We start from the raw sequence: 25,549 nt of genomic DNA on the forward strand, positions 1-25,549 counted from the left end.
AATATTTCTTAGTGTAGTAATAATTTGTTTTAAAATGAACATAACAAATGGCATTTAACCACCAAGGCACATCCCCAGTCTCCCCTCCCCCACACTTTAAATTTTCTCTTTTCTTTGAGACAGGATCTCAGTAAGTTGCTGAGGCTAGCCTAAAACTCTGTCCTCTTGCCTCAGCCTCCTGAGTTGTTGCTGGGATAATGGGCGTGTGCTTATGCCTGGCTAGATTTTTTTTTAAAGTTGCTTCAGTTTTAGAGATAGAAATAAAGCTTTGTGTAAATGGTTAAATTGTAGCTTCTTTTTTTCTGTGATATTATTGTATATATCTATGAGTGAACTGGCTTAAGACGCAGGGAGCCCTACACTTGAATCTTTGTGACTTTGGGACTGAAATATGTACCATAGCTTGATTGTATAACACAGCTTTTTCTGAATAAGATGTCAGGAGTCGGTTGAAAGTAACTGAAGATGTTTATCTTTTTAGTAGCATTCATAATGATACTGGTGTCTGTAAGTCCTTAAATATTTTAACTGTCTAAATATTACAGCACTTTTATCCCGATCATAGACAAGGAAAAGTGTGGGTGGCACTTCACGGCCCTTTGTGTTGGCTGTTCTGATAGAGTATAGGGTTTGGGGTGTGTGTACCTTGTCCTCCACATGGTCAATCTACAAGATCCACTGGACCTCAAACTCTTTAATAGTTATCTATACATATTTTAGTATTTTGCTTACTTTTTATTTTAAAAGAAGCAAATTACAGCTGTAAACTGACTAACAGAATAAGACATGGAAATAACAATATAAGGAAAAACCTTGGTTAGTTAGCTAATTAGTACTTTTATTTTTTCCCTTGGATACAGTTAAGCAATTAATAGCTAGGCATGGTAGCACATGCCACTTATCTCAGTGATGGGGTTGGAGAGCTAAGGCAGGAGGAGGATTGCAAGTTTGAGGCCAGCCTCATCAATTTAATGAGACTTTGTCTCAATAAAAAGGACTTGGGATGTAGGTCAATGGTAAAGTGCCCTTGGCATCAGTCCCCGCAGGAAAAACTGTTTGGGATCTGATTTGGAATACAAATGAATACTGAGTCTTAAGGACATTCTTTGACTGTATATATTATTGAGTTGCTTAGGCTTAAATTAAAATGAAATGTACTTAGTTGGAGTCTACCTATTAAATGACTTAATTCTAGAAATTAGTGCTTGTTCCAATGATCTTTTTCCCCAAATTCATTTTAGTGCTAGACTAAGCCTTCATGGAGTAGGAAATAAAATTTATCTGTGAGGATTTCAGTATTTTAAAAACTTGGCAACAGCTTATATACTTTGTTTTATTTATTGTTTTGTGTCACAAGGGATTGAAACCAGGGGGACTCTACTACTACGGGGCACACTATTATTAAGCTATGTCCCCAGCCCTTTTTGTTTTCCTGTCTCAGCCACCTGTGTTACTGGGATTACATATGTGTGCCTCTATATCTGGCCAGCTTATGCATTTTTAGAATAAAATAGTGAGCATGCACTTTGTTATCAACAAGTTTTAAACAGTCCTTCCTCCCTCCCTCCCTCCCTTCCTTCCTCCCTCCCTCCCTCCCTCCCTCCCTCTTTCTTTCTTTCTCTTTCTCTTTCCTTCTCTTTGTTTCGTTCTCTTTCTCTCTCTCTCTCTCTCTCTCTCTCTCTCTCTCTCTCTCTCTCTCTCTCTCTCTCTCTCCCCTCTCTCTCCCTCTCTCCTTCTCCCTCTCTCCCTGTCTCTCTCTCCCCCCCCCTTCCTCTCCCTCCCTTTCCTTCCTCCCCCTCCAGGGGCAATCAACAACTGGGCCTTATTCCCAGTCCTTTTTAATTTTTTATTTTGAGACAGGGTCTCCCTAAATTGCTGAGGCTCTCTTTGAACTTGCATTAATCCTGCCTCAGCCTCCCAAGCTGCTGAGATTATAGACAGGCACCACTGTACTTGACCCCCACATTTCTTTTTGATTGATTATACTAGCAAATGGAAAGCAATGGAGATGTCTCTTTGTGGCAGAGTATAACATATATATAGCTATTTGACGAAAACATTTAATACAAATAAAATGAATTAAGTTTTATCATTGGTCCTGTCCCTTTAAGTTCGTTTATTTATTTTTCAAAAATGACTGTCTTGCCTACTAATTTCTTTCCATTTGTAGTTTTTTCATGTACCTCAGGGGAGAATGTTCCTTCAGGTGTATCAATAGAATCAATCTTCCAGAATCATTCCCAAGACAATTTGTTTTCTGAAAAGATGATGATTTTTGTGTTGAGTTATTGAAATACTACCTTAGATTTTATTGAGTGATTATAGACAGTATTATTAATGGAATAATCTATATGTCTGAAACCTCAGGAAAAACTTTTTAAGACAAAGCCTCAGCAGGGCTGGAGATGTAGCTTACTTGGTAGAATGCTTGCCTTGCATGCATAAGGCCCTGAGTTTAATCCCTAGCCCAGCAAAATACAAAGACAAAGCCTCAGCAGTGATTAGGAGGAGGGAGGTCAGGGTGGACCACTATTGTAATTATTTGCGTTCTATATTAAATCTCATTTTAAGTGTCAAATGAAAAATTGTTGTAGTTTACATATTACTCTATAATAACTTTGCATCCTATATTAACATTCAGATTGTTTAATCTATATGTGATTTAGTTGGTACAAGAAATATTCCAGAATTGAATTTACTTTTGGTATTACACATATTTTGTGTAATTGCTTTTTCATTGGGAGTAGATCAATCTTTGTGACCCCTAGGGCTGGATAAGTGGTATTTGTTTTCATTACTGTGAGCCCAGTGAGAGTACTTCTTGGATTATTTGTTTCCTTTATTAAAAAGGCATAGGCTGGGGTTGTGGCTCAGCGGTAGAGCGCTTGCCTAGCATGTGCAAGGCCCTGGGTTTGATCCTCAGCACCACATAAAAATAAATAAGTAAAATAAAGATATTAAAAAAACTTATACCGTTCTATCCAAAGATAAAAAACAACCTTAGTGTAGGCATAATGGACACCTATCTCATTTTAATAATATCTTGTAGAAACATTTGTAGATAAAGCACATCTAATGCCTTAATCTATTTGTAGCCTTAATGTAATATCTTATTTTTGTTATTTGAGCATGTTGGAATAACACTTTTTTTTTTTTTTTGGTGGTACTGGGGATTGGAACAAGGGACTTATGCATGTGAGGCAAGCAGTCTACCAACTGAGCTATATCCCTGACCAGCGAACACTTAGGTTTAAGTAACATTTCTATGAAGTTATATTCTATGCCACTTTTGCATTTCGTTATTCTTTCCTATTTTTCAGGGTAAAGCTTACACTAGAGGGTCCAGAGGAAGATGATGATGATAGGGTGTCTCCCACTCTTCTTCACAAAATGTCCAATACCTTGGAGATATCTTTAATAAGTGACAATGAGTTCAAGTGCAGGCATTCACAGCCAGAGTGTGGTTATGGCTTACAGCCTGATCGCTGGACAGAATATAGCATACAGACAATGGAACCAGATAACCTGGAATTAATCTTTGATTTTTTTGAGGTGAGTAGTTTTAGGGAAGGTGTTGAAAAAGAATGCAAGCATGAGCTTACTGATTTGTGTAAAGCCATGATTTATAAGAACTCTTCAGGTGTTGGCTCCTATATAATTTTAGCAGATTTAAAAAACTCAGAGGTGACAAATTTTAAGTACTATTAGGAAAATAATTAAGAACTACAGTAGAATTGATGTTTTTAATCAAGACTGGATTTGTTTTTGTCCATGTCTCTTAATCTAAATATAAGTGAAATATATCTAAAGGAGCTTTCAAAGATAAGTTGAGGGCCAGGAAGGCTGTGTGACCCTTGGCAGATAATCTGATGTAATTATCATTATTGAATCCTCTTCATGGTAAAAATCTGTCTTTCACTGAGGTGTTTTATTACGAGGATTTGTTGTGACAGTGGACTATGTAATTTTACTCAGTGTTATAAATGTGTAATAAATCTAGTTAGAAAGTTTGTGCTAGATTATGCAGAATCAGTGCTGCCAACTTTCCAAAGCTACTTGTGTTAACTTACACTAAAACTTGTAAGCTCACTAGCTGTTCAGATGCTCTCACAAATAATACCTGGTACCTCCCTAAGGTCCTTACTACAGTTTGATATGGTTTAGTGGTTAAGCACCCCTGGGTTCAATCCCCAGTACCCCTCTCTCCCACCCTTCCCAATAAAAACCTCTTAAACACCTAACTTTTCATTTGGTTGGCATTTTTAGAAACAACTGTTGTTTTTTTTTTTCATAGATAAGGCTGATAAATACCAACTGTAAACAGGCACTTGGTCTCCTTGGGAGTTACTATCCCTAGAGGCCACCAAGTGGACATGTTTGTAGAGAATGTAATTTACATTATAATTCATTAGAAGTATATCTTGGTCTTTCATTGTAAAGTGAGATTTTCAGACTGTGCTTTATATTCACCTAATACATATTAGATCAGAAGTGAAGAAAATATATCATTTAGAATAAAAAAAGCTATCTAAATTACCTGGATATAAGTTTGATTTTTTTATTTCTTCCTTATCATAGACTATCAGTTGATTTTAAGAGAGTTCTTTAATCATGAATTTAAAACATTTAAGAATTCAGAGTATTCTGTCTGAATCTCATTTTTTCAGGAAGATCTCAGTGAACATGTAGTTCAGGGTGATGCCCTTCCTGGACATGTGGGCACAGCCTGTCTCTTATCATCCACCATTGCGGAGAGTGGGAAGAGTGCTGGAATTCTTACTCTTCCCATCATGAGCAGAAATTCCAGGAAAACAATAGGCAAAGTGAGAGGTAAGTTTAGAAAAATAGGCAAATCCTGACAAGTAAAGCTAAGGTTAAGTTAGAATTTTTCATTATTTCTAAATTGAGGATTTGAGAATAGTAATGATTAATAATTTACATTATTAACATAAGAATTTAGATTAATATAATAAGAAGTATGTTTATTAAATTTTCTACAACTTTGAATCAATTTTGACTTGATTATTTTCTATTTGATAGAGATTAATTAAACTGGTTTAAGTGCTTTTTTAATGTCATTGAGCTCATAATGAACTTTTTAACCATTTTTCTTTATCCCTCCCTCTTTCTTCCTATGGAAGTTGACTTTATCATTATTAAGCCATTACCAGGATACAACTGTGACATGAAATCTTCATTTTCTAAGTATTGGAAGCCGAGAATACCACTGGATGTTGGACACAGAGGTGCAGGGAACTCAACAACAACTGCCCAGTAGGTTGAATATTTGCATAGAATTGGCATTCAGTAGTTCATAAGGTTACATTGGTTTGACCCACAAAAGGGTCAGATGATGCTTTTATTATCATCTGGGGAATTAAATGTAATTTCACAATCAGGATTACCAATTCAAAATAATTAAAGCCCAACTCTAATCTCCTAAGATTCTGATTAGTCTTTGATATTATACTGAATTGATGATGAGAAAGACATTAGAACCACAAAGCCAGGAAGTAAAGCTTGCTCTCGAGAATCTGTGTCTTTCTTGATTTGGGCACATTGCCAATTTTTTTTTTAAGAGTGAGAGAGGAGAGAGAGCGAGAAAGAATTTTTAATATTTATTTTTTAGTTCTCGGCGGACACAACATCTTTGTTGGTATGTGGTGCTGAGGATCAAACCCAGGCCGCACGCATGCCAGGCGAGCGTGCTACCGTTTGAGCCACATCCCCAGCCCAACACATTGCCATTCTTTAAAATGGAAGGGTTTGGATGTTCCCTAGTGTTCTGCTCCTAGTTAAGCATCCATGACTCCAAGAAAGTTTAAGTAAACTCAGGGTGTGTTTATTTGTTCAGCCAACAACTCATCAGAAAGATGCCTCATCTCTTCTCAACAGACAAATTTCAGCCTGGTACAGTTGGTTGTTCCTTCTAGCTTTGAGTTTTATTTATTTACAAGTACTCTAGCTTGTTGCCATTGGCTTTCTACTGGTAGTTTTAATTCCATTCCTTTTATTTTAAACTGCTGCTGCTGAGTGCTATGGCACATGCCTCTAATTCCAGCTACACAGGAGGCTGAGGCAGGAGGAGCACAAGTTCAAAGCCAGTCTTAGTAAGACCCTGTCTCAAAAAATAAAAAGGGCTTTAGATGTGGCTCAGTGGTGAAACACCCCTGGACTCAATCCCTGGCACCCCAAATAAATAAAGTGATGATGTGATAGCTTTAGGACTTGGGTTCATTATTATGATTAAGTCTATAAAACAAATCAACTACCATTTAAGAAAGAAGCATACTTAGGCTCCATCAAAGTAAATTGTCTTCCCTTTTTTTCTTGTTCTTTAAATAAACTTTTCATACTTCTATCCTGTTGGTGTATCAGTGTTTCCCCCACAGTCTGGAGGTTTTATTTCAAAGAACAAGTTTCTACGGCTCTTTTTTCATGACATTGAAAACAATTGTTTTCCTTAATTGGTTACCTTAACTTGTTCCAAGGGGGGGAAAAATCCTTATTATAGGAGAATATATGTTGTGGTGTAGCATGTGTCTATATTTCAGCTTATAAGTATCTGTAGTTGTTAGAGCTTTCATTTATGGAATAAATGTACACATTAGCCAAGTGTGGTTACAGTCCTTTTTTTTCCATAGTCATATTTTGGGGATAGCAAAATTAGCTTCAAAATAGAATAAATACTATTTCCATTGTTAAAAGTACAGTTGAGGGCTGGGGATATGCTCAGTGCTTGCCTTGCATGCACAAGACCCTGGGTTCAATCCCCAGCACCACAAAAAGACAAATAAAATATAGTTGACTTTTTTACATTTGTTTCTTTTTTTGTAGTTTGTGATAGCATGTTTCTTCTCTATTTCAGGCTGGCTAAAGTTCAAGAAAATACTATTGCTTCTTTAAGAAATGCTGCTAGTCATGTAAGTAACCTTTATTTCTTTAAATACTTTGGGCTATTCATTTAGAAAAATGTGGCTCAGGGTGATCTCCTCCAGTCTATATTAGTATGTTAAAGAGGAATATTTATGCTTGTTTTGAACATGTTTTTAAGTGAAGACTATGTCTTGGCATTATATTTCAATCCGTGGTAAAGTTTGGGATGAGAACAATAAGATCATAAGCATCTTTTTTTCATCTAACATATTTTGAGTTGTTTTCTTTAAAAAAAATTTCCACTAAGCATTGATATTTACTATCTGAATGATGTATTTATTCAGGTATTAACTTTTTTTTAAAGGTCAAAACCAGATTGGAATATTTAATTACTGAACAGTGTATGTGCAGCTGGTGCTATGTATATAATAATACAAGGGGCAACTGCTTTCAGGTGGCCACTGTATATACTAAGATTATAAATAGATGCGGGGTGAGTTCGAACCTACTGGCACAAGACCTTTTTTCTGAGATCTCAGTGGTTGTTCTGTTCCCTCCTCTACACTCCTCTCTGGGGCCTGGGATCAAAGCAGCTGACCAGCAATATGGCATGAGGAATTGGACAGGGCAGCTGTGACTTGACTTATGCCCTAAGAATGTGGTACACAGATTGTGTGCACCCCTGCAGGCTCTGTAAAGCTCATTCATCATGGTTCCTTGTATTCCCCTTTTTTTGGGGGGGGGGGCGGTACTGAGGATTCAACTCAGGGGCACTTAACCATTGAGCCACATTCCTAGCCCTGTTTTATATTTTATCTAGACACAAGATATTTCTGAGTTGCTTTAGGGACTTGGAATCAATCTTCCTGCCTCAGCTTCCTAAGACACTGTGATTACAGGCATGTCCTATTGCACCCAGCTGGTATTTACTTTTTACCAGGTTATGTTACATTTCTTAACTCCTTTCCCAGTCTGATTTTTAGCACCTGCAGTTTGACATTTTTTAGTTGAGAACCTGGGGTTTCCTCCTTCACCCCTTCCTCTGTGCCTGACCAGAATGTCTCAGGTTCTGAAGTTAAACTAGGGGGAAATGGAGGAAGATCTTATTTTTGTATTTTCACTTGTTTCAGTGTCCTCCAGATCAATTAAACTTTGCCTTCTTAAAAATTGTTCAGCAAGTAATTGGGTGTTTATCACTTTTGTGAACCAACATATTTTCTGACAGACCTTTTCATATCTTAACCTCTCTGAAATTGGAATAGGTTTTACGGTTTATCTTTGAGTCATGGTTTAACTGGAAGCATCCTCACCAGTACTATAATAATGATACATTTTATAATTCATGGCATCCTAAATTAATTATAGTAGTTGTTTGATATTTAAAATTTTAGTAGTTTTATTTTTGTGTTAAGGATTATACTAATTGCTAGGTGTGGTAAGACATGCCTGTAATCTTAGCAGTTCAATCCCAGTACCAAAATAAATAAATAAATAAATACAGCCCTTATTTATGTATATTGTGGTATATAGTTCATAATTTGGAACCAGTTTTATTTAACTGTAGCCAGCTAGTCTAAGTATCATTTAACTAACTAATGGTAAAAACATGATTGACTGCCGTTTCAAGAATTTTCAGGGTCTCCATGCTTTTTTGGAAGGAGGATTTCATTTACCCTTCTATATTCTGACAAAATCCTTTATAACTCACATGGGTCACATTTGGTAATGTCTTATTTTAATTATTAATTGCTTATTAACTTGCTTTAATATTAAAAAACATAATTTTGAAGATGTTTTAATCTGTTATTATTTCTTAAAGCTCACGTGAATTTTGGGATTAGATTTTATCTCTTAGTAAAATTTTCCCAGAAGGATGATATGTACAGCTATGTACGATTAAACATTTAAACTAGAGGGCTGGGGATGTGGCTCAAGCGGTAGCACGCTCGCCTGGCATGCGTGCGGCCAGGGTTCGATCCTCAGCACCACGTACAAACAAAGATGTTGGGTCCGCCGAGAACTAAAAAATAAATATTAAAATTCTCTCTATTAAAAAAAACATTTAAACTAGAAAGATGTACATTAAAGTGTTAAGTAGGTGTTACTATTTATGGTGGTAGAGTTGTTCTGTTTGGTAGAAATGGTTTGTGTTTTAATAAGAAGTAGCTACATTTTCTGCTTTAGACATCAACAAGGAAGTAGACTTCATAGCCAAATTCTTGAGCTCCTTTGGTTGTAATCATATGTGCTGAGAAGATAGGTACCATTTCATGACTTAGACGCACTGTAGGAATGGAAATGTATCTAGCCATTCTCAACACTTCTGTTGATCACAAGTCAGTAACATACAGAATTCTCAAATCTTGCTTCCTTTGATCCCAACTTTTGGTGAATGTACATATTTACATGTCAGTTTATGTTCTCAGTCTTTATCTGCATTAATTCAGGGGATAGAATGGATTTTTTTTGGTAATTGGACTCACCATATTGCCCAGGTGAGTCTCACTGTCTTTCTGCCTCAGCCTCCAGAATAGCTGGGATCACAGGTGCTCACCAAGGCCAGCAAATCTGACTTTTAAAAATATATTCTTAATGCTAATTCATGTCTTCCTCCCAATTTGTTTAGGTCTCCATCCAGGCATTTGGCATGTGCATCATTTTTGTTGCCTGATTTGTTTTATCTGTTCAGGAATAGTTGTAGCTTCTTTAATACACTATTGACATTCTCTAAGAAAGCGAACTAGGAAGCAGAGCAAAGGGTCTCTGGGTTACTCTTTACTCATATCATCTCTGAGGTCTAGCTAATGCTAAAGTATGCAGTGGCAGCAAGGAGGGGAAACCCTGTATTCTAGGTTCCTATTTTATTCCATTTCTGCTAATTGCAGTAGCAGAGGTGATACCCATGAATGCTGTCATTGTTAACTGACATGCCCTTGGGTGTTTATCAGTGGATTCATGTCCACCCCTCTTTTTGGCCAGGTAAAAGTTGTGCTTTTACAAAGGAGGGGGCCAGGTAATAAACTGCTTAATATGTAGTATTAAATAATTAGTGTGGTGTTTTTGTGTACCGATCTATTAATTTTACAGTAAACATTAAGCTTCTTTTTTTATTGGTTGTTCAAAACATTACAAAGCTCATGATATATCATCTTTCATACATTTGACCCAATTGGGTTATGAACTCCCATTTTTACCCCAAATACAAATTGCAGAATCACATTGGTTACACACTCACGTTTTTACATAATGGCATATTAGTGACTGTTGTATTCTGCTACCTTTCCTATCCTCTGCTATCCCCCCTCCCCTCCCATCTTCCCTCTCTACCTCATCTGCTGTTGTTCAATTCTCTCCCTTGTTCCCTCCCCATTTCCCCTCACAACCTCTTATATGTAATTTTGTGTAACATTGAGGGTCTCCTACCATTTCCATATGCTTTCCCTTCTCTCTCCCTTTCTCTCCCCCCACTCGTCTCTGTTTAATGTTAATCTTTTCCTCATGCTCTTCCTCCGTGTTCTGTTCTTAGTTGCTCTCTTTATATCAAAGAAGACATTTGGCATTTGTTTTTTAAGGATTGGCTAGCTTCGCTTAGCATAATCTGTTCTAATGCCATCCATTTCCCTGCAAATTCTATGATTTTGTCTTTTTTTAGTGCCGTGTAATGCTCCATTGTGTATAGATGCCACATTTTTTAATCCATTCATCCATTGAAGGGCATCTAGGTTGGTTCCACAGTCTAGCTATTGTGAATTGTGCCGCTACCATCATTGATGTGGCAGTATCCCTATAGTACGCTCTTTTAAGATCCTCAGGGAATAGTCCGAGAATGGCGATAGCTGGGTCACATGGTGGATCCATTCCCAGCTTACCCAGGAATCTCCATACTGCTTTCTAAATTGGCCTCACCAATTTGCACTCCCACCAGCAGTGTACAAGTGTACCCTTTTCCCCACATCCTCGCCAACACTTATTGTTGTTTGACTTCATAATGGCTGCCAATCTTACTGGAGTGAGATGGTATCTTAGGGTGGTTTTGATAACATTAAGCTTCTTAATGTTCTTGTACTTTTAGATGTTTCCCACGCCAGATAATGTTTTTCTAATACTTGGCTTCCTCCTGTCAGGGTGCAGCCTTTGTAGAATTTGATGTTCACCTTTCAAAAGACTTTGTGCCTGTGGTATATCATGATCTCACTTGTTGTTTGACCATGAAGAAGGTATGTGGAAATTCCTTTATTTTAAACTCATTGTTAGCTAAAAGGTGTGAAACGAGGACCTTTGTTATATTTTTAGTTATTTATTAACTGGAGTCAACTCAATTCATTTCTTGGTGAATTATTGCCAGTATTTTCCTGTCTCTAGCTCTGGCAACTTTAAGATAGTGAAGAGATGGGTACTGATTTCCTCAAGTAGAATCTCTGTTTTGTTCAATTTATATTTTTATTCCAGGTGGTATATGTACCAGTGTTTATTTTCTAAGCCCCCATCTGTTTTTGCTTTATACTCTTTCTCAAATTTATAGGATAGTTTGGTATAAAATGAGGAATCACAGTAAAAAATTGAAGGTCCCATTGAAGAAGGAATGGACTTAAGAGCCAGGGAAATATGAAAGACTTTCTAGCTGAGAAGGAAATGTCAAGAACTAAAATTCAGGGTTAATCTTTTAGTAAATTTCAGAAAAAAACAGACTGGAGACAAGGGAAGTAGTAATATGGACCATTGGTACAGTAGGGAAAGGGAGAATGGAGAAGAGGGCATATATTATGGAGAGCAGAATTCAGAATGAGATTTTGAAATCCATATAATTTTAAAAGTTTGTCATTGTACAAACAAAATTGTCATTGTTTTTTCATCCCTGAGCTTCAGTATATACAAATTAACTAAAGTGATTTCTCAGGAACTTAGGAAGGTTCATTTTGCATTTTCAATTATATTGGTTCTCAGTTGGGTGTGGTGGCTCAAGCCTGTAATCCCAGAGGCTTGGGAGGCTGAGGCAAGAAAGAGGATTGCAAGTTCAAAGCCAGCTTCAGCAACTTACTGAGGCCCCAAGCAACTCAGACCCTCTTTCAAAATAAGAAATTTTAAAAAGGTTGGAAATGTGACTGAGTGGGTAAGCACCCCCTAGGTTCATTCCCTGGCTCCTCCCACCTCCAATTATATTGGTTCTCATTTTCAGTTTATTTGGTTTAAAATTAAGGCCAGTTTATGTAGAACACTGTACCAGATATGTTGTATAAAAGACAACGCACCTGGGTCTGCCTGCTAGTGGATTTAAGAGTTCTTGGGGATTGGGTTGCTATGATAGCTAAAAAAAGATACTTCTGTTTTTGTTAAGTGTTATCAGGAGAGGGAGGGAAGGAAGGAGATACATGTATTCAGATGAAGAAAGAAGTAGAATAATTAAAAAGAAATGGAGCAAGTAGCTTTTGCTGTGGGAGAACACCATCTCTAAAAATTAGTGAAGAGTATTAAAAATTTAGTGAAGAGTATTACTGATCTCCAGTTTTCACCAGACTGTCTTGCTTTGACGTTGAAGCTGAATGAGTTAATTGGGGAATGAAAGTAGTGAGTGTGTATTATTATTTGTCTATTTAAAAATGCAAGTAGTTCAGATTTAATGAAATGAAAAAAATAAATCTTCCTTTCCCCTTTTCCTTGATCTCATTCCCTTATTCTTAATAGTTTCTTGTGTATCCTTCCAGAAAAACTTTAGGCATACACAGGTTCGTACCAGTGTACATGAATAAATATATATGTACTTAATGACTTCTAGCGTGTTTGTTGAATTGATGATTTATTTATTGGAGGTACTCAACTCATTTCCTAAAGATAATGGTACCTCTAACAATGTGATGTTTGCTATGGCATTAAAATCTAGAAGAGTATATTTGCTTGTGGGGGAATCATGATAGATCTGAGTTCTTATTAAATAGTATTGCTTATAAAGCTAATTGCACAGTTTTGTTATGGCAATTTCTTTGCGTGGCTGCTATTTTTATCTAGACTTACATTTGAAGTTTTAGAAACTTAGAAACAGAAATTTGCATGTTGATTTCCTAGGCATGTAGCATGGATTATATGTCAAATACAAAGTATATAGCATGATAGAAAGCAGGGGAAAGGATGACTGACAGACAGTTCCTTGTGTCTTCAGTGCCACAACTTACTCCCCACAGGCTTTTCTGTCCTGGCATTCTCTGCCTGCTTTGGGGAAAAAAAAAAAAAGCCAGGGACTTGGGTAGGCTCATTTGTAGAGCATTTGCTTAGCATGTGCAAGAACTTGGGTTTGATCCCTAGCACCGCCTAAAAAAACAAGAGTATAAAACTGGGAGGTAATGTTAGGTAAAAATGATTTTTCTGCATGGGGCTTTCTAATAGTTACTCTTATTATTCAGTTAATTGAAATTATAGGCATATCCAGAGGAAACATTCAGTAATAATGAAACAGGCCCATTTCTCTTTTTTCTTTTTTTGTATTTTTTAGAAGTTTGATGCTGATCCAGTTGAATTGTTTGAAATTCCAGTAAAGGAACTAACATTTGACCAACTCCAGTTGTTAAAGGTAGTAACAGTAGCATAAATGTAAATTACCATTTCATAAGTTCTACTTACTGATAAATGGCTATGTTTTTCCTGCACACAAGATTGACTAGTTAATATACATAATGTGTGCTTTACTTTTCTGCTCTGATTTGGAAGATGCTGATTCATCCATTTTCTCTAACAGTTTTTGTGGATGTCATTGATTTTTGTGTTTTTGAAAGAACTAGGCCATAAGTCTTTGTAGGCCTTAGGGGGGGGTTAGCCTTTCACATTCATAATCTTAAATTGCTTTTGTTCTGCAGTAGCCCTTTTCTTTATGGCTGTCTCTGTTTTATAGTTGGCCTTTTATTTGATAGTAGGTTTTGTACAAATGTTGATTAGGATCTTTGTATTTTTGGTTGTACCATGTAGTTTTACATGATTCTTTTTTCCATTCTCATTAGATACATAAATAGTTAAGTATGAGCAGTTTCTGGACTCAGGAATTTTTATATTCTTCTTCCCTACCTGGGCATTTGATCATGGCCTTAGGTTTATGATCAAATGACCTTAGGTATATAAATGACCATGACCTTAGGTATATAAAATAATTTATTCTTAATAAATTTGTAATTCTACATTTTATGTTATTTTCAAAATTCCTGAGTTTTCAAGTTAATAGAACTATAACCATGTCTTCATAAACCAGGATTTGTTTTTCTCATTGCATGTTGTGTGTTTGTGTCTTCTAGCTTGCCCATGTGACTGCATTAAAATCTAAAGATCGACAAGGTACGCACCAATATGGAAACCTGTTCATGGTCATTTTAATGAATATAATACTGGGCCATCTGAATGTATTTTTATAGATTTGATGGCTGTACATGTGTTAATTTTTAACTGAAATATGTCATTTGTAATAACCATTCTGTTATTTTTCTTAGCAAAGCCATCAGAATTCTTCGCAATTTTTGTACCTATAAATCTTTCCAAATGTTCTAATCATTATGGTTAGAGTATTATCAAGTATAGAATTTGGCTACAGAGCCAGAGTTTGAAACCACCTCTCTCAAATATCAGCTATGACCTTGGGCAGGTTACTTCAGCACTCTGCCTCCATTTCCTCAAAGCTTGTTGTTGCCTGCCATATCTCTTTGTAATTACACTTTGCTTTCTACTCACCTAGGGTTTAATAGGTTTCCATTCATTTGAGGCTTATTGTATCCTTTTTGAATCCTTTGTGTTTATGTTCTTGCTCTTTAATTAAGCCTCTCACGTGTAGAAAAATGGTTTCATATTTCTAGAGATCTACTTTCACAGTGTTCTACATTTGATAGGCACTTTAGTAGTTTGTCTGCAGTTGTGTTATTAACACAATATGGATGCCTTTATGAACAAACTGTGAGGTGCTTAAGACTTAAAAGACTATCTCTGAAGCATAATTATAAATGCCTAGTGTTACAGATATTTAATGACTATAAAACTAATTTTGCCTTTAATTTATTCAACTGGAAAAATTTGCATTATTTTAGTTTTAGTTTTATTTTTAGTTTTTTGAAATATACATAAATTGGGATTTGTGTTTGTTTTAAGAAAGGTTTGATATTTTAAATTTTTTCTCAGTAAAATTGTCTTCTAGATCTCTTAAGATGATTTATTGGTTTATCTATTCATTATTTTATCTAATTTCTGAGCTGATTTTGATATTTTAAATAGAAGTCTTAGCAAAATAACATAACTCAATTCCATTGATAAATGACTGATTATTGCTTTTGACTACTTTCAGAAGAGTAGTATTATGATCAGGCACTGTGATGCACACTTGTAATCCTAGCAATTTGGGAAGCTGAGGCAGGAAGATAGCAAGTTGAAGTCCAGCCTGGCAACTTGGGGAGATGCTATCTCAAAAAGGGTTGGGCATAACAGCGCAGTGATAAGAGTACCCTTAGGTTCAATCCCCAATGTTTAAAAAAACAATCACTCTTGAGACCAGACTATGGTGTTTATACTACATGTTGCAAACTAGTCTTTATGAGGGATGCTTGTTTAGAATATGCAGTTTTCAATGTTGAAAATAATCCAGGAGACTTCAGACGTTTCAGACATTAAAGGACCTTACGATACTTTCAGCATATGTTCATTCTACTTTTTTAGAGTTTAAAAAATCTTAGTGATACAATGGCATTTTATTTACTACATTTTTGTTATTTAAAATTTCAGAATCTGTGATTGAGGAAGAAAATTCCTTTTCTGAAAATCAACCATTTCCTTCTCTTAAGATGGTAAGTTTCTGAGGAAAACTAGGACAAGTCTATCTCATTAATCTTATTGCCTGAACAATTTATTTTGTTCTTCTAAATGGGTACTAAAAAGATGGTGTGAATAATGTGATTAATGCAAATCTGTTATCATTGCTTCTAGAAGGTGTACTTTTGTGTGATATACTTGTGCTGCTTTTTTATTTTAAGAGTAACTTATCTCAAAAATTTCCTCAATGGCTTAATTTGGTAAGAAGAGCATATGTACATATTTCTGTATATAGAAGAAGGAGAAGGCAAAAAAGGGGCTGGAAGAGGGTGAGATGTTTAAAAAAGTGATTGTTTTCAAACAATAGTTTTTATGGAAAGAAATAAGATTCTGTACTAGAGAAAATGAGTACCCTCATTATTTAAAAAAATTCACTGAGAAAGAAATTAGGATGAAAAATTTTAAAAACCAGGCAATTAATACAGGAATTCTTTTGAAAGAATCAGGAAAGCCCACATAGGTGCAAAAGAGATGATGGGTCTCCCTTGGTTTCTACTGTGCCTCTTAATACCTGCTCTTATGTGTGTTTTTTGTTGTTTTGTTTTTTTGATACCAGGGATTGAACCCAGGGGCACTTAACCACTGAGTCACATTTCCAGCCCCACCCCCACCCCCTTTATTTTTGTATTTAGAGAAAGGGTCTCCTGTGTTTTAGGTCCTTGCTAAATTGCTGAGGCTGGCTTTATACACACAATCCCATTATATCATCTTCCTGAGATGATGGGATTATAGGTGTGTGCCATCTTGCCTGGCTTGTCTGTTTTTTTGTTTTTGTTTTGTTTTTCCTGGTAATGTCAGGTGTGGTAGATTTCTTAAACAAAAATAGGTGAATACAGAGTATTATGATGTGGAAAATGTATGTTTTAGGCATGGGGGCTTATTAGTGGAGTTTTTTTTTTCAGTTTATGATGATTCTTTATTTTCATATTCTCTTCTTTTTTCCCCCGCATTTTTTATTGGTGCGTTATAGTTGTACATGCTAAATGGATTTGTGGTTATATATTTGTACATGCATAACAATATATATATAACAATATGTAAATATATAACACTATAATTTAGCCAGTATCCCTTCCTAGCACTTTTCCCTTCCCTCCCGCCTCCATGCCTTTTGGACCCTTTCTCTACTGATCTCCCTTTTGATTTTTAGGACATACAATCCCACCTTTTTTTGTTTGTTTGTTTTTCTTTTTTCTCTCTAGCTTCCACATATGAGAAAAAGACACATGACCCATAACCATCTGAGTTTGACTTACTCTGCTTAACATGATCATCCCATTTTCTGCAAATGCCATAATTTCATTTTTCTTTATGGATGAATAAAACTCCATTATAGTGTTAGTGGGGTATTTATCTAGTATGTTATCTGGTTGCTAAAATATGAAGATAAATAATTTAGAAAAGGAGTGACAGTAAGGACCTTGTAATGAGGTATTTTGCTAAAACACTTAGGTATGTATTACCTGAGAAGACATTCATAAAACAATCTAAATAATTAAAGTAGTCAAAGTATTGATTGGCCAGCTATGGTGGCGAACACCTATAATCCCAGCAGCTCTGGAGGCTGAGGCAATGGCATCTCAAGTTCAAAGCCAGCCTCATCAATATCAAGGCTCTAGGCAATTCAGTGAGATCTTGTCTCTAATGAAAAATACGAAAATAGGGTCTGAGGATATGGGTTAGTGGTTGAGTACCCATCTCTGGTACCCCCCCCCCAAAAGAAGTATTATTCATTCTGCAAAAATGTTGTCACAAAAGAACCCATAAGTCATTTGGTTCTCAGAAATCTCATGATTCCCAACCTTTTGAATTACTGAATAGAAAGAAAAGCAAATTTTTAAAAATTATATGTTATACATGACAATAGAATGTATTTTGACATCTTACATACATGGAGTTTAATTTCTCACTTTTGTGGTTGTACAGTGTGTGGAGTTACACATCATAGGAATATAGGAGAGTTTATCCAGTTCATTCTACTGTCTTTCCCATTTTTATCTTCCCTCTCCTCTCCCCACTCCTCTATCAAATTCACTCCACTGCCTCACCCCATGCCCACTTGTGAGTCAGCATCTGCATATCAGAGAGAACATGTGGCCTTGGGTTCTGGGAACTGGTTTATTTCACCTAACACGATAGTCTCTAGCTCCATCCATTCCTCTTTATGGCTGGGTAGTATTCCATTGTGTATGTGTACCCTATAGAAATAGACAAATTTTAATTGTGTATTGAATGTTTGACAACATTTATTTAGCCTAATAAGTGACACTCAGATGCATCTAACACACTTAATTTGCCATTATCATTATGTAATCACAAAGAAATTTTAACAAACTATCAAATATAATTTTAGTATAAGGACAATCTTTTTGCAAATTTTATGCTTTATAGTCTTAACACTATAACACACTTTCTCCTTATCCACACTATAACACACTTTCTCCTTATCCACTGAGCCTCATCTGTAGCACTGTTTTGTATTTTATTTAGTGACAGAGCATCAATGAGTTGCTTATTTATGCCTTCCTTTTGCTTAAGCTGTAATTGAAGATCCTCCTGCCTCAGCCTGCCCACCCCTGTTCCCAGCCACTGGGATTACAGGGATATGCCACCACACCTGGGTAGGCAGTGGTTTTTTTTTTGTGGTGCTGGGGATTGAACATAGGGCCTTGTGCATGCAAGGCAAGCATTCTACCAACTGAGCTATATATCCCCTGCCCCAGCTGTGCTCTTTACACTAACTTTTTTTTGTTGGTGTGCTTTTATTTGCTTTTATAAAATTAAATATCATATTTTATACATGTTAATGACACTCTGAAGTTTTGAATCTGTTAAAGTAAAAACAATGTATTTTGATTCATTTTGCCCTAAGCATATTTGTGTGTTGCCCTATCATTTGTTTTTAAGACTAAATAATTCAGATTTTTTAAAATTTTTGTTGTTGATGGACCTTTATTTTATTTATTTGTATGTGGTGCTGAGAATCGAATCCAGTGCCTCACGCATGCTAGACAGGCACTCTACCACTGAGCCACAACCCCAGTCCCAGATGTTTTTTAATAAATAGAATAACTATTTGTTCATTTATATAGTTTTTTGCTTTATGAGTTTTAGTATATTGTTTCATTTGGAGATAATTTTTGGGGGGGTTATCAGCATGTTTTTTTTAAAAGTATTATCGCTTCCAAAAAAAGCTAAAAATCATTGGTTTTCATGTAATCATACCTTAGTATATCAATATACCTGAATATAATTTAGAATACATAAGATGTCTTCCTGAATTCTTGATGTTGTCTATAACTCACATGGAATGTTCTAAAAGGAATGGTGAAAAGGATTTTAGGTTGGGCTGGTGTTGTGGCTGGGTTCGATCCTCAGCACCACATAAAAATAAATAAATAAACTAAAAAATAAATATTTTTTAGTTTATTTATTAACTAAAAAATAAATATTTAAAAAAAAAGGATTTTAGGTTAAGGATCTATCTTTCTGGTGGTAGTTATAAGTTATTACACTTATTGCTTGAAATTGCTCCTTTTGCTGTTTTAATTTGTCTTATTTAATATAGTGGTCACTAACCATTTTGTCAGTTTAATGAGAACACAGTGGTTTTTACTGAAGACATAAAACACTTTATCCTTACTAGTAAAGTATTCTTATTGATTGCTTCTTATAATAATTCTTTTATTTATTTGTTTTTATTCTACCATCTGTTTCACCAAAAACAAAACTCCAGGTTTTAGAGTCTTTGCCAGAAGATGTAGGGTTTAACATAGAAATTAAATGGATCTGCCAACAAAGGGTAAGTAATTCTCTATGCAATCCCTGTCCCCCCTTTTCCATTTTTAAAGTTCTTTGGTTTCTGTGTTTTTGTTTTAATGCAATTAAGTTAAACTGAAATTTTTCAACTTTATCCATCAAAGTACAGTACTTGTTAGATCTTTTTACAAAAGCCTATGTTACACTTAGCTAATATGTGAGTACTTTTTAAATTAATGATGCATTTATAATAGAAGTCTTGATTTACATACACCTGGTTTGTACATTAATGAATGGGTTCTAGACAGATTTATAAAGTAGACAATATCTCTGATTTAGTTAATACTTTCTAATTCTTCATCTAAATATTTATTTTAAATAATTTTCTGAGCAGTTTTCTGTTGAGGAGCAGTAGTTAGTAATAATTACCAGGAAAAGAAATTTCTTCAGCTATGCTTTAAATTGTTTCCAAATGTAATCATTTCTTTTTTTCAGTAAATATTTAATAGAAAGCTGCTACAGTCTAGGCATTTTCTGAATACAGTGGATAATCAGTGAACTTTAATAAGGTTCTGTATTCTTGGAACGTGTGTTCTAGTTGAAGAAAACATGAGAATCATGGTGAGAGAGCTAGATTGAGGACAGGTATTGAAAGTAGTTTATTCAGGTATCATAATTGGTCAGTTGGACTGATTGATGTCCTGTATTTTGTTTTGGTCAGAATATTCTGTGACTCTTCAAATCATGTCTGTCTGTCTGTCTGTTTGTTTATTTATGGTACCAGGGATTGAACCCAGGAGCACTTAACCACCACCAAGCCACATCCCCGTTCCTTTTTTATGTTTCATTAGAGACAGATCTCAATGAGTTGCTTGGCCCTCACTAAGTTGCTGAGGCTGGCTTTGAACTCCTCCTGTCTCAGCTTCCCCAGTCACTGGGATTATAGGCATGCACCACTGTGCCTAGCTAATCATGGCTGTTAATACAGGCTACGATGGTCCTGGTTCACATAGTAAATGCTGGTCTTGCATTCATCTGTGAATTCTATTGACTTTCCTATTCCAGTCTCCCTTCTTCCCACTCCACCCTGTTCAACCCAGTGAACCTCCCCTTGCCCTGCCCCTGCCCCTGAATTATTTAACTATTTTTAAAGGATAGTTGATAATGTCTGAGACCCAATGAAGAAGAATCACAAATGTTATTTTTTAAAATAAAGGATTGTTTATAATGTATAAGGTTATTTTGATGTTTGTTGTTTTTGGTAAAATTAATAGGTTCTCATTTAGCAAATGAAACAGTTTTTTATGAAGATTATATAAATTTTAAATCAGTAGATTATAATTTTTTAGAATTTTATCTTTTAATATTAAAGTGAAGCCTATTAATGATAGTGACTTTTTATATGAGTGTCTATACCTGAATTATGATTTCTTTGCCATCACTGAATAACTGTAGTCTTAGACAGGTTACTTTATCTTTTCAGGTCTTTGACTTCCTCATCTGTGAAATCAGGGTTGGTTAAAAGCATTAAGAGATAACACTCCATACCTATTAGGGCGGTGTTATCAAAAAGTCAAAAGATAAATATTGGTGAGATCATGCTTAGAAGAGAACTCTTATATACTGTTGGTGGAAGTGTAGACTAGTGCAGCCATATTGGGGTTTCTAAAGAAATTAGAAACAGAAGTACCATATGATCCAGCAGTCCCTTTTCTGGGCACAAATTCAAAGGAAATTAAATCATTACCTTAGAGATACCTTTATTCATTATAGTATTATTTATTCATTATAGTATTATTCATGGTAGCCAAGGTATAGAAACAACCTAAGTGCCCTTTGATGGACAATTGGATAATGGTCCATTTATAAGTTGGAATATTTATTATTCAGCCCTAGAAAAGAATGAGCTCTTCACATTTGCCACAAAATAGTTGAGCCTGGAGGACATTATATATTAAATGAAACAAGCCAGACACACAAAAATATTGTATGATCTTATTTATGTGTGGGATCTGAAAACAACTTAAAATTCACATACATGAAGAGAAAAAACAGTGGTTACAGGGTTGGGGAGAGGAGGAGGAGGAGGCAATGGGGAGATCAAAGTCAAAGGATAAAAATAACAAGTCTAGAGTGCTCATGCACAACATGAGGGCTATATGTAATGATACTGTATGTATGCAAAATAAGTAGATTTGGGCTGCTCTTGCCACAAAAGGGAAGAGTATAGGGTGTATCTCGGTGGTAGGCTGGTAGGTAGCATGTGTATTCAAGGCCCTTGGTTTAATCCCTAACTCCAAAAATAGAGGAAGAGGGGCAACTGTGTGAGATGATTGATATGATAACTTATTTCAATTTAGTAATCTTTGTACTGTCTTCATGTATTCCATAATATTCTGTGGTATGCTTTAAATGAACATAATAAAGTGTATTAAGAAATTTTTGAAAAGTATGAATTAGATGCTGTCTTTTTTTTTTTTTTTGCATTCTGATTCTAAGGTGTGCTATGGCTTTTTTCCCCCCCTACATAGGATGGAATGTGGGATGGTAACTTATCAACATATTTTGACATGAATATGTTTTTGGATATAATTTTAAAAACTGTTTTAGAAAACTCTGGAAAGAGGAGAATAGTCTTTTCTTCATTTGATGCAGATATTTGTACAATGTAAGTAATATTCTTCTGTCCTCTTAGATTGTAGTTAGCACTCAGTACAGATGGTGGTTGGAGGTTAGGAAGTTGTTCGGCTTTCCCTTGATTTGGCCTCATTCAAGTTCCCTGTGTTTTCATGATGGCTTTCTGATGGTTTCCTGTGAAATCCTAGAGCCTCACACCCTGTGGGCTTCATGTACTTGTGTGTCATGCCCTTCTTAACTTACGTAAACCTTCCTGGGCTTTCTCGTTGCTCATGCCTGAGAGTATTTTATATTTTTCTTGAGTTAATGGTGGTTATATATCTGAGTAGTTCGACTGTTTTTATTTTGTTTCAATTTCTTCATGTTTTTAATAATTTCTAAATTTCAAATCAATATTATAGTTATCGCCTCACAGAAAGTATTGTTTTGTCCTTTTTAGGGTTCGGCAGAAGCAGAACAAATATCCCATATTATTTTTGACTCAAGGAAAATCTGACATTTACCCAGAACTTATGGATCTCAGATCTCGGACAACCCCCATCGCAATGAGCTTTGCACAGTTTGAAAATCTTCTGGTAAGTTGTTTGAACTTCCACTGTTTTGCTTCTATTGTTTTGTATCTTACAGTGGTAGTAAGTAAATAAGGTTTCATGTTTATCTACCTAATGGTTAAAGATTTGACTGTGTCATAAGCAAGTAGCTCTATTTAGAATTGAGAATAGCCATACACTCAACATGTATGTTTACAAATCACTTACATATATTAGCACTCTGTTTTAACTGCATTATATATTGAAAAGAATAAGGGAAATTAGAAGAAAAAAAAATCTAACATTTTCTTTCCTTGCCTCTTCACTCTAGAAAGCATTGACCCATATATTCTATAAGTATTTAACATTTATAGTAAACATATTACTTTTTCATGAACAGCTAACTTTTCTTCTTTTAGGGGATTAACGCACATACTGAAGACCTGCTCAGAAATCCGTCCTATATCCAAGAGGCAAAAGCTAAGGGACTAGTCATATTCTGCTGGGGTGATGATACCAATGACCCTGAAAACAGAAGGAAATTGAAGGAATTTGGAGTTCATGGTCTAATTTATGATAGGTATTTGGTTTTCATAAAAAATTTCCATGAAATGTTAGGAAAAGTGTAGCTTTCATCTTATAAAATTATAAATAAAATTAAACTTAGTTAAGTTAAAATTCTGTAGTTTGGCCTGAGGTTTATCTTGACATTTGTCTGTCAGTGAGTTTTTTCAAACTTTGAAGTGTATCAGTCAGTTGAGAAGCTTGCTAAAAATGCAAATGAGTAGGTCCTAACCCAGATGTACTAAATCATTTTAGGGAGTAATGGTTACTGTCTGCCTCCTGTTTTCTGTCTATACAGCTTTCTCAGTGGTCTCGTCATACTCTGTGTCTTTTCATATCGTCATATGTTTCTAACATTGTATGTGTCCAACTCAGACCGTTTTCCTGATCTCTAAACATTTATGTCCAGGAACCAATACCTATTCCTCCTTTCATCTTCCTGATTTCAACATAAATGTTGTTTATGTAAGTGTGGTTGTTCCAGTTCCTCATATCCCAGATCCAGTGAGACAGAAAATCTTGTTGACTCTTTTATTAAACATATCCTTATTAGACATATCTTGAGTCTGTCCCACCTTGTTTACTGTTGTCACTCAGCTGAATCAACTCATCTCAGTGTGCACATCACTGAAGTAGCCCGCACCCCGGTGATTGCCTCCACATTTGACTATTCTCACACTGCAGCCAGTGGGAGGCTTTTAAAACCTATGTCAGATCATTTTGCTGCTAACATGGTTTTCTGTGCCACCTAAAAGGAAAAGCCATAGTCCTTAGTAAGGGCCTTGTGTGAGCTGACCCCCACCCCCTTTCCCTGTACCACCTTTCATTCCTCATTCCGTTTCTGACCTTTTCTTCCACAACTTCCCCCATTTGCTGTTTCTCTTTTCAGAGAAAGATTCCAACCTGTTTACTGTGTGTTTCCGAACTTTTCTCCATGTCTTTTCTCACCATCTGACATACCACATATGCATATCATATGGTACTTGGCTATTTTTCTTCCTGACCCCTTTCTCCCCAACTCTTCCCCGCTTTCTGATGCACACAAACAAGAACATAAACTCCATGAGGGCAAAGCTTTTCCCTGTTTTATTTACTGCCTCCACAGGCTGGATGTGTGTAACACAGTAGGAATTCATATTTACTGTACTGACATTATCTTGAGGGACAGATTTCTTTAATGTAAAGAAGTTTGGGATTAGAAAGGATGTTATTAAGGCGGTAAAATTGTAGGCATGTAAAGAGGAAGTAATAAAATCCTGACTGGACCTGCCTTTCCTTGAATTTAGTTCGTATTATTATTTGTCCTATAAATTTATATCACTTTCTTAATAAAGCTTTCCCCCCACTATTTTGTCTGAATTAGACTGGTTTTTAAATTATAGCCAAGATCCTCCCTTCCTTGTTAATGTTTGGTTTAATTTTGCATAAAATAGTGTGTTCTGTAACTTAAAAATAATGTCCAGCTAATTAGATGAAAATTAAAATTTTAAATGAACAATTTGAAGGAAGTGCTACCTTGATCAAATCTTTAAAGATTTCATATATGTGTACACACATAGGTGTGTGCATATGTGGAGGAAGGAGTGATTGCAAATATTTTCAGGCAAGAACAGTGTACTTGAGATTATGAATGTATGGCTTTATAAGATGTATGGATTTATATTTTTAGGCAGCTCCTTCATCTCATGGACCTTGGTTATTGGCATCAAATGTTCACATATAATGGAAAACGAGGCACTAAAGGAAGTTCTTCCTGGCTTGGAGTCTTAAAAGAAGAATTAAGTTAGAAGTTAGTTGAGGATAGATAAGATAGACATTTTAGGTAGAGGCAAGAACATAAATTAGTGTAGTACTCTGAAAGTGTGGAGAGACAGAATGGCACCAACCTCTTCTTAGAGTCTGATAAGAGATAAATTAGATTATGTTAACTCTGGATTTTCTTTCTAATGTAACCAAAGAACTTCATGTATTATGATTTAAAAATTCAAATAGTTTTGTAAGGCTTATAATAAAAAAGCCTCAGTCCTTTGTTCCAATTCCTTTCACTGTCCCTGGCCATGTCCCTGTCTCCTTATTTATTTATTTTTAGGAGACCCCCCATTTCTCTCTCTCTCTGGTGCTGGGGATCGAACTAAGGACCTTGTGCATGCAAGGCAGGCACTGAGCTATACCCCAAGCCCTTACCTCACTATTTCTAATTAATATGTTTATTGCTCTTATAGTTACATTATCAAATTTAGACATGAAGACAGTTTTTTAATGTTTACTGATTTGGAGCTGTTTAGGATTTGGCATGGTAAGAGTGGGTGTTTTAGATTATTAAAAAACTATTTTACTCTTCAAAGGCAGATTTA

At 35.6% G+C, this 25,549-nt stretch overlaps 1 protein-coding gene across 5 annotated transcripts in view; it reads left to right on the forward strand.

Annotated features, from left to right (window-relative positions):
• The window catches only part of Gpcpd1 (glycerophosphocholine phosphodiesterase 1), a 55,373-nt gene that overhangs the window by 24,233 nt on the left and 5,591 nt on the right, over positions 1-25,549 (forward strand). For 4 of the 5 annotated variants that reach the window (XM_026385854.2, XM_026385857.2, XM_026385856.2 and 1 more), the window contains 13 exons: positions 3,321-3,552; positions 4,668-4,830; positions 5,142-5,274; positions 6,869-6,923; positions 11,001-11,093; positions 12,579-12,599; positions 13,361-13,438; positions 14,151-14,190; positions 15,619-15,680; positions 19,442-19,507; positions 21,996-22,132; positions 22,541-22,676; positions 23,051-23,211. In XM_026385854.2, coding sequence (XP_026241639.1) covers positions 3,321-3,552; positions 4,668-4,830; positions 5,142-5,274; positions 6,869-6,923; positions 11,001-11,093; positions 12,579-12,599; positions 13,361-13,438; positions 14,151-14,190; positions 15,619-15,680; positions 19,442-19,507; positions 21,996-22,132; positions 22,541-22,676; positions 23,051-23,211 — 1,377 coding nt within the window. The remainder of the gene's footprint in view (positions 1-3,320; positions 3,553-4,667; positions 4,831-5,141; positions 5,275-6,868; positions 6,924-11,000; positions 11,094-12,578; positions 12,600-13,360; positions 13,439-14,150; positions 14,191-15,618; positions 15,681-19,441; positions 19,508-21,995; positions 22,133-22,540; positions 22,677-23,050; positions 23,212-25,549) is intronic. The other variant, XM_026385858.2, reaches the window with a different exon arrangement.

The sequence above is a fragment of the Urocitellus parryii genome, chromosome 6 (genome assembly GCF_045843805.1).
Source record: "Urocitellus parryii isolate mUroPar1 chromosome 6, mUroPar1.hap1, whole genome shotgun sequence".
Taxonomy (NCBI): Eukaryota; Metazoa; Chordata; class Mammalia; order Rodentia; family Sciuridae; genus Urocitellus; species Urocitellus parryii.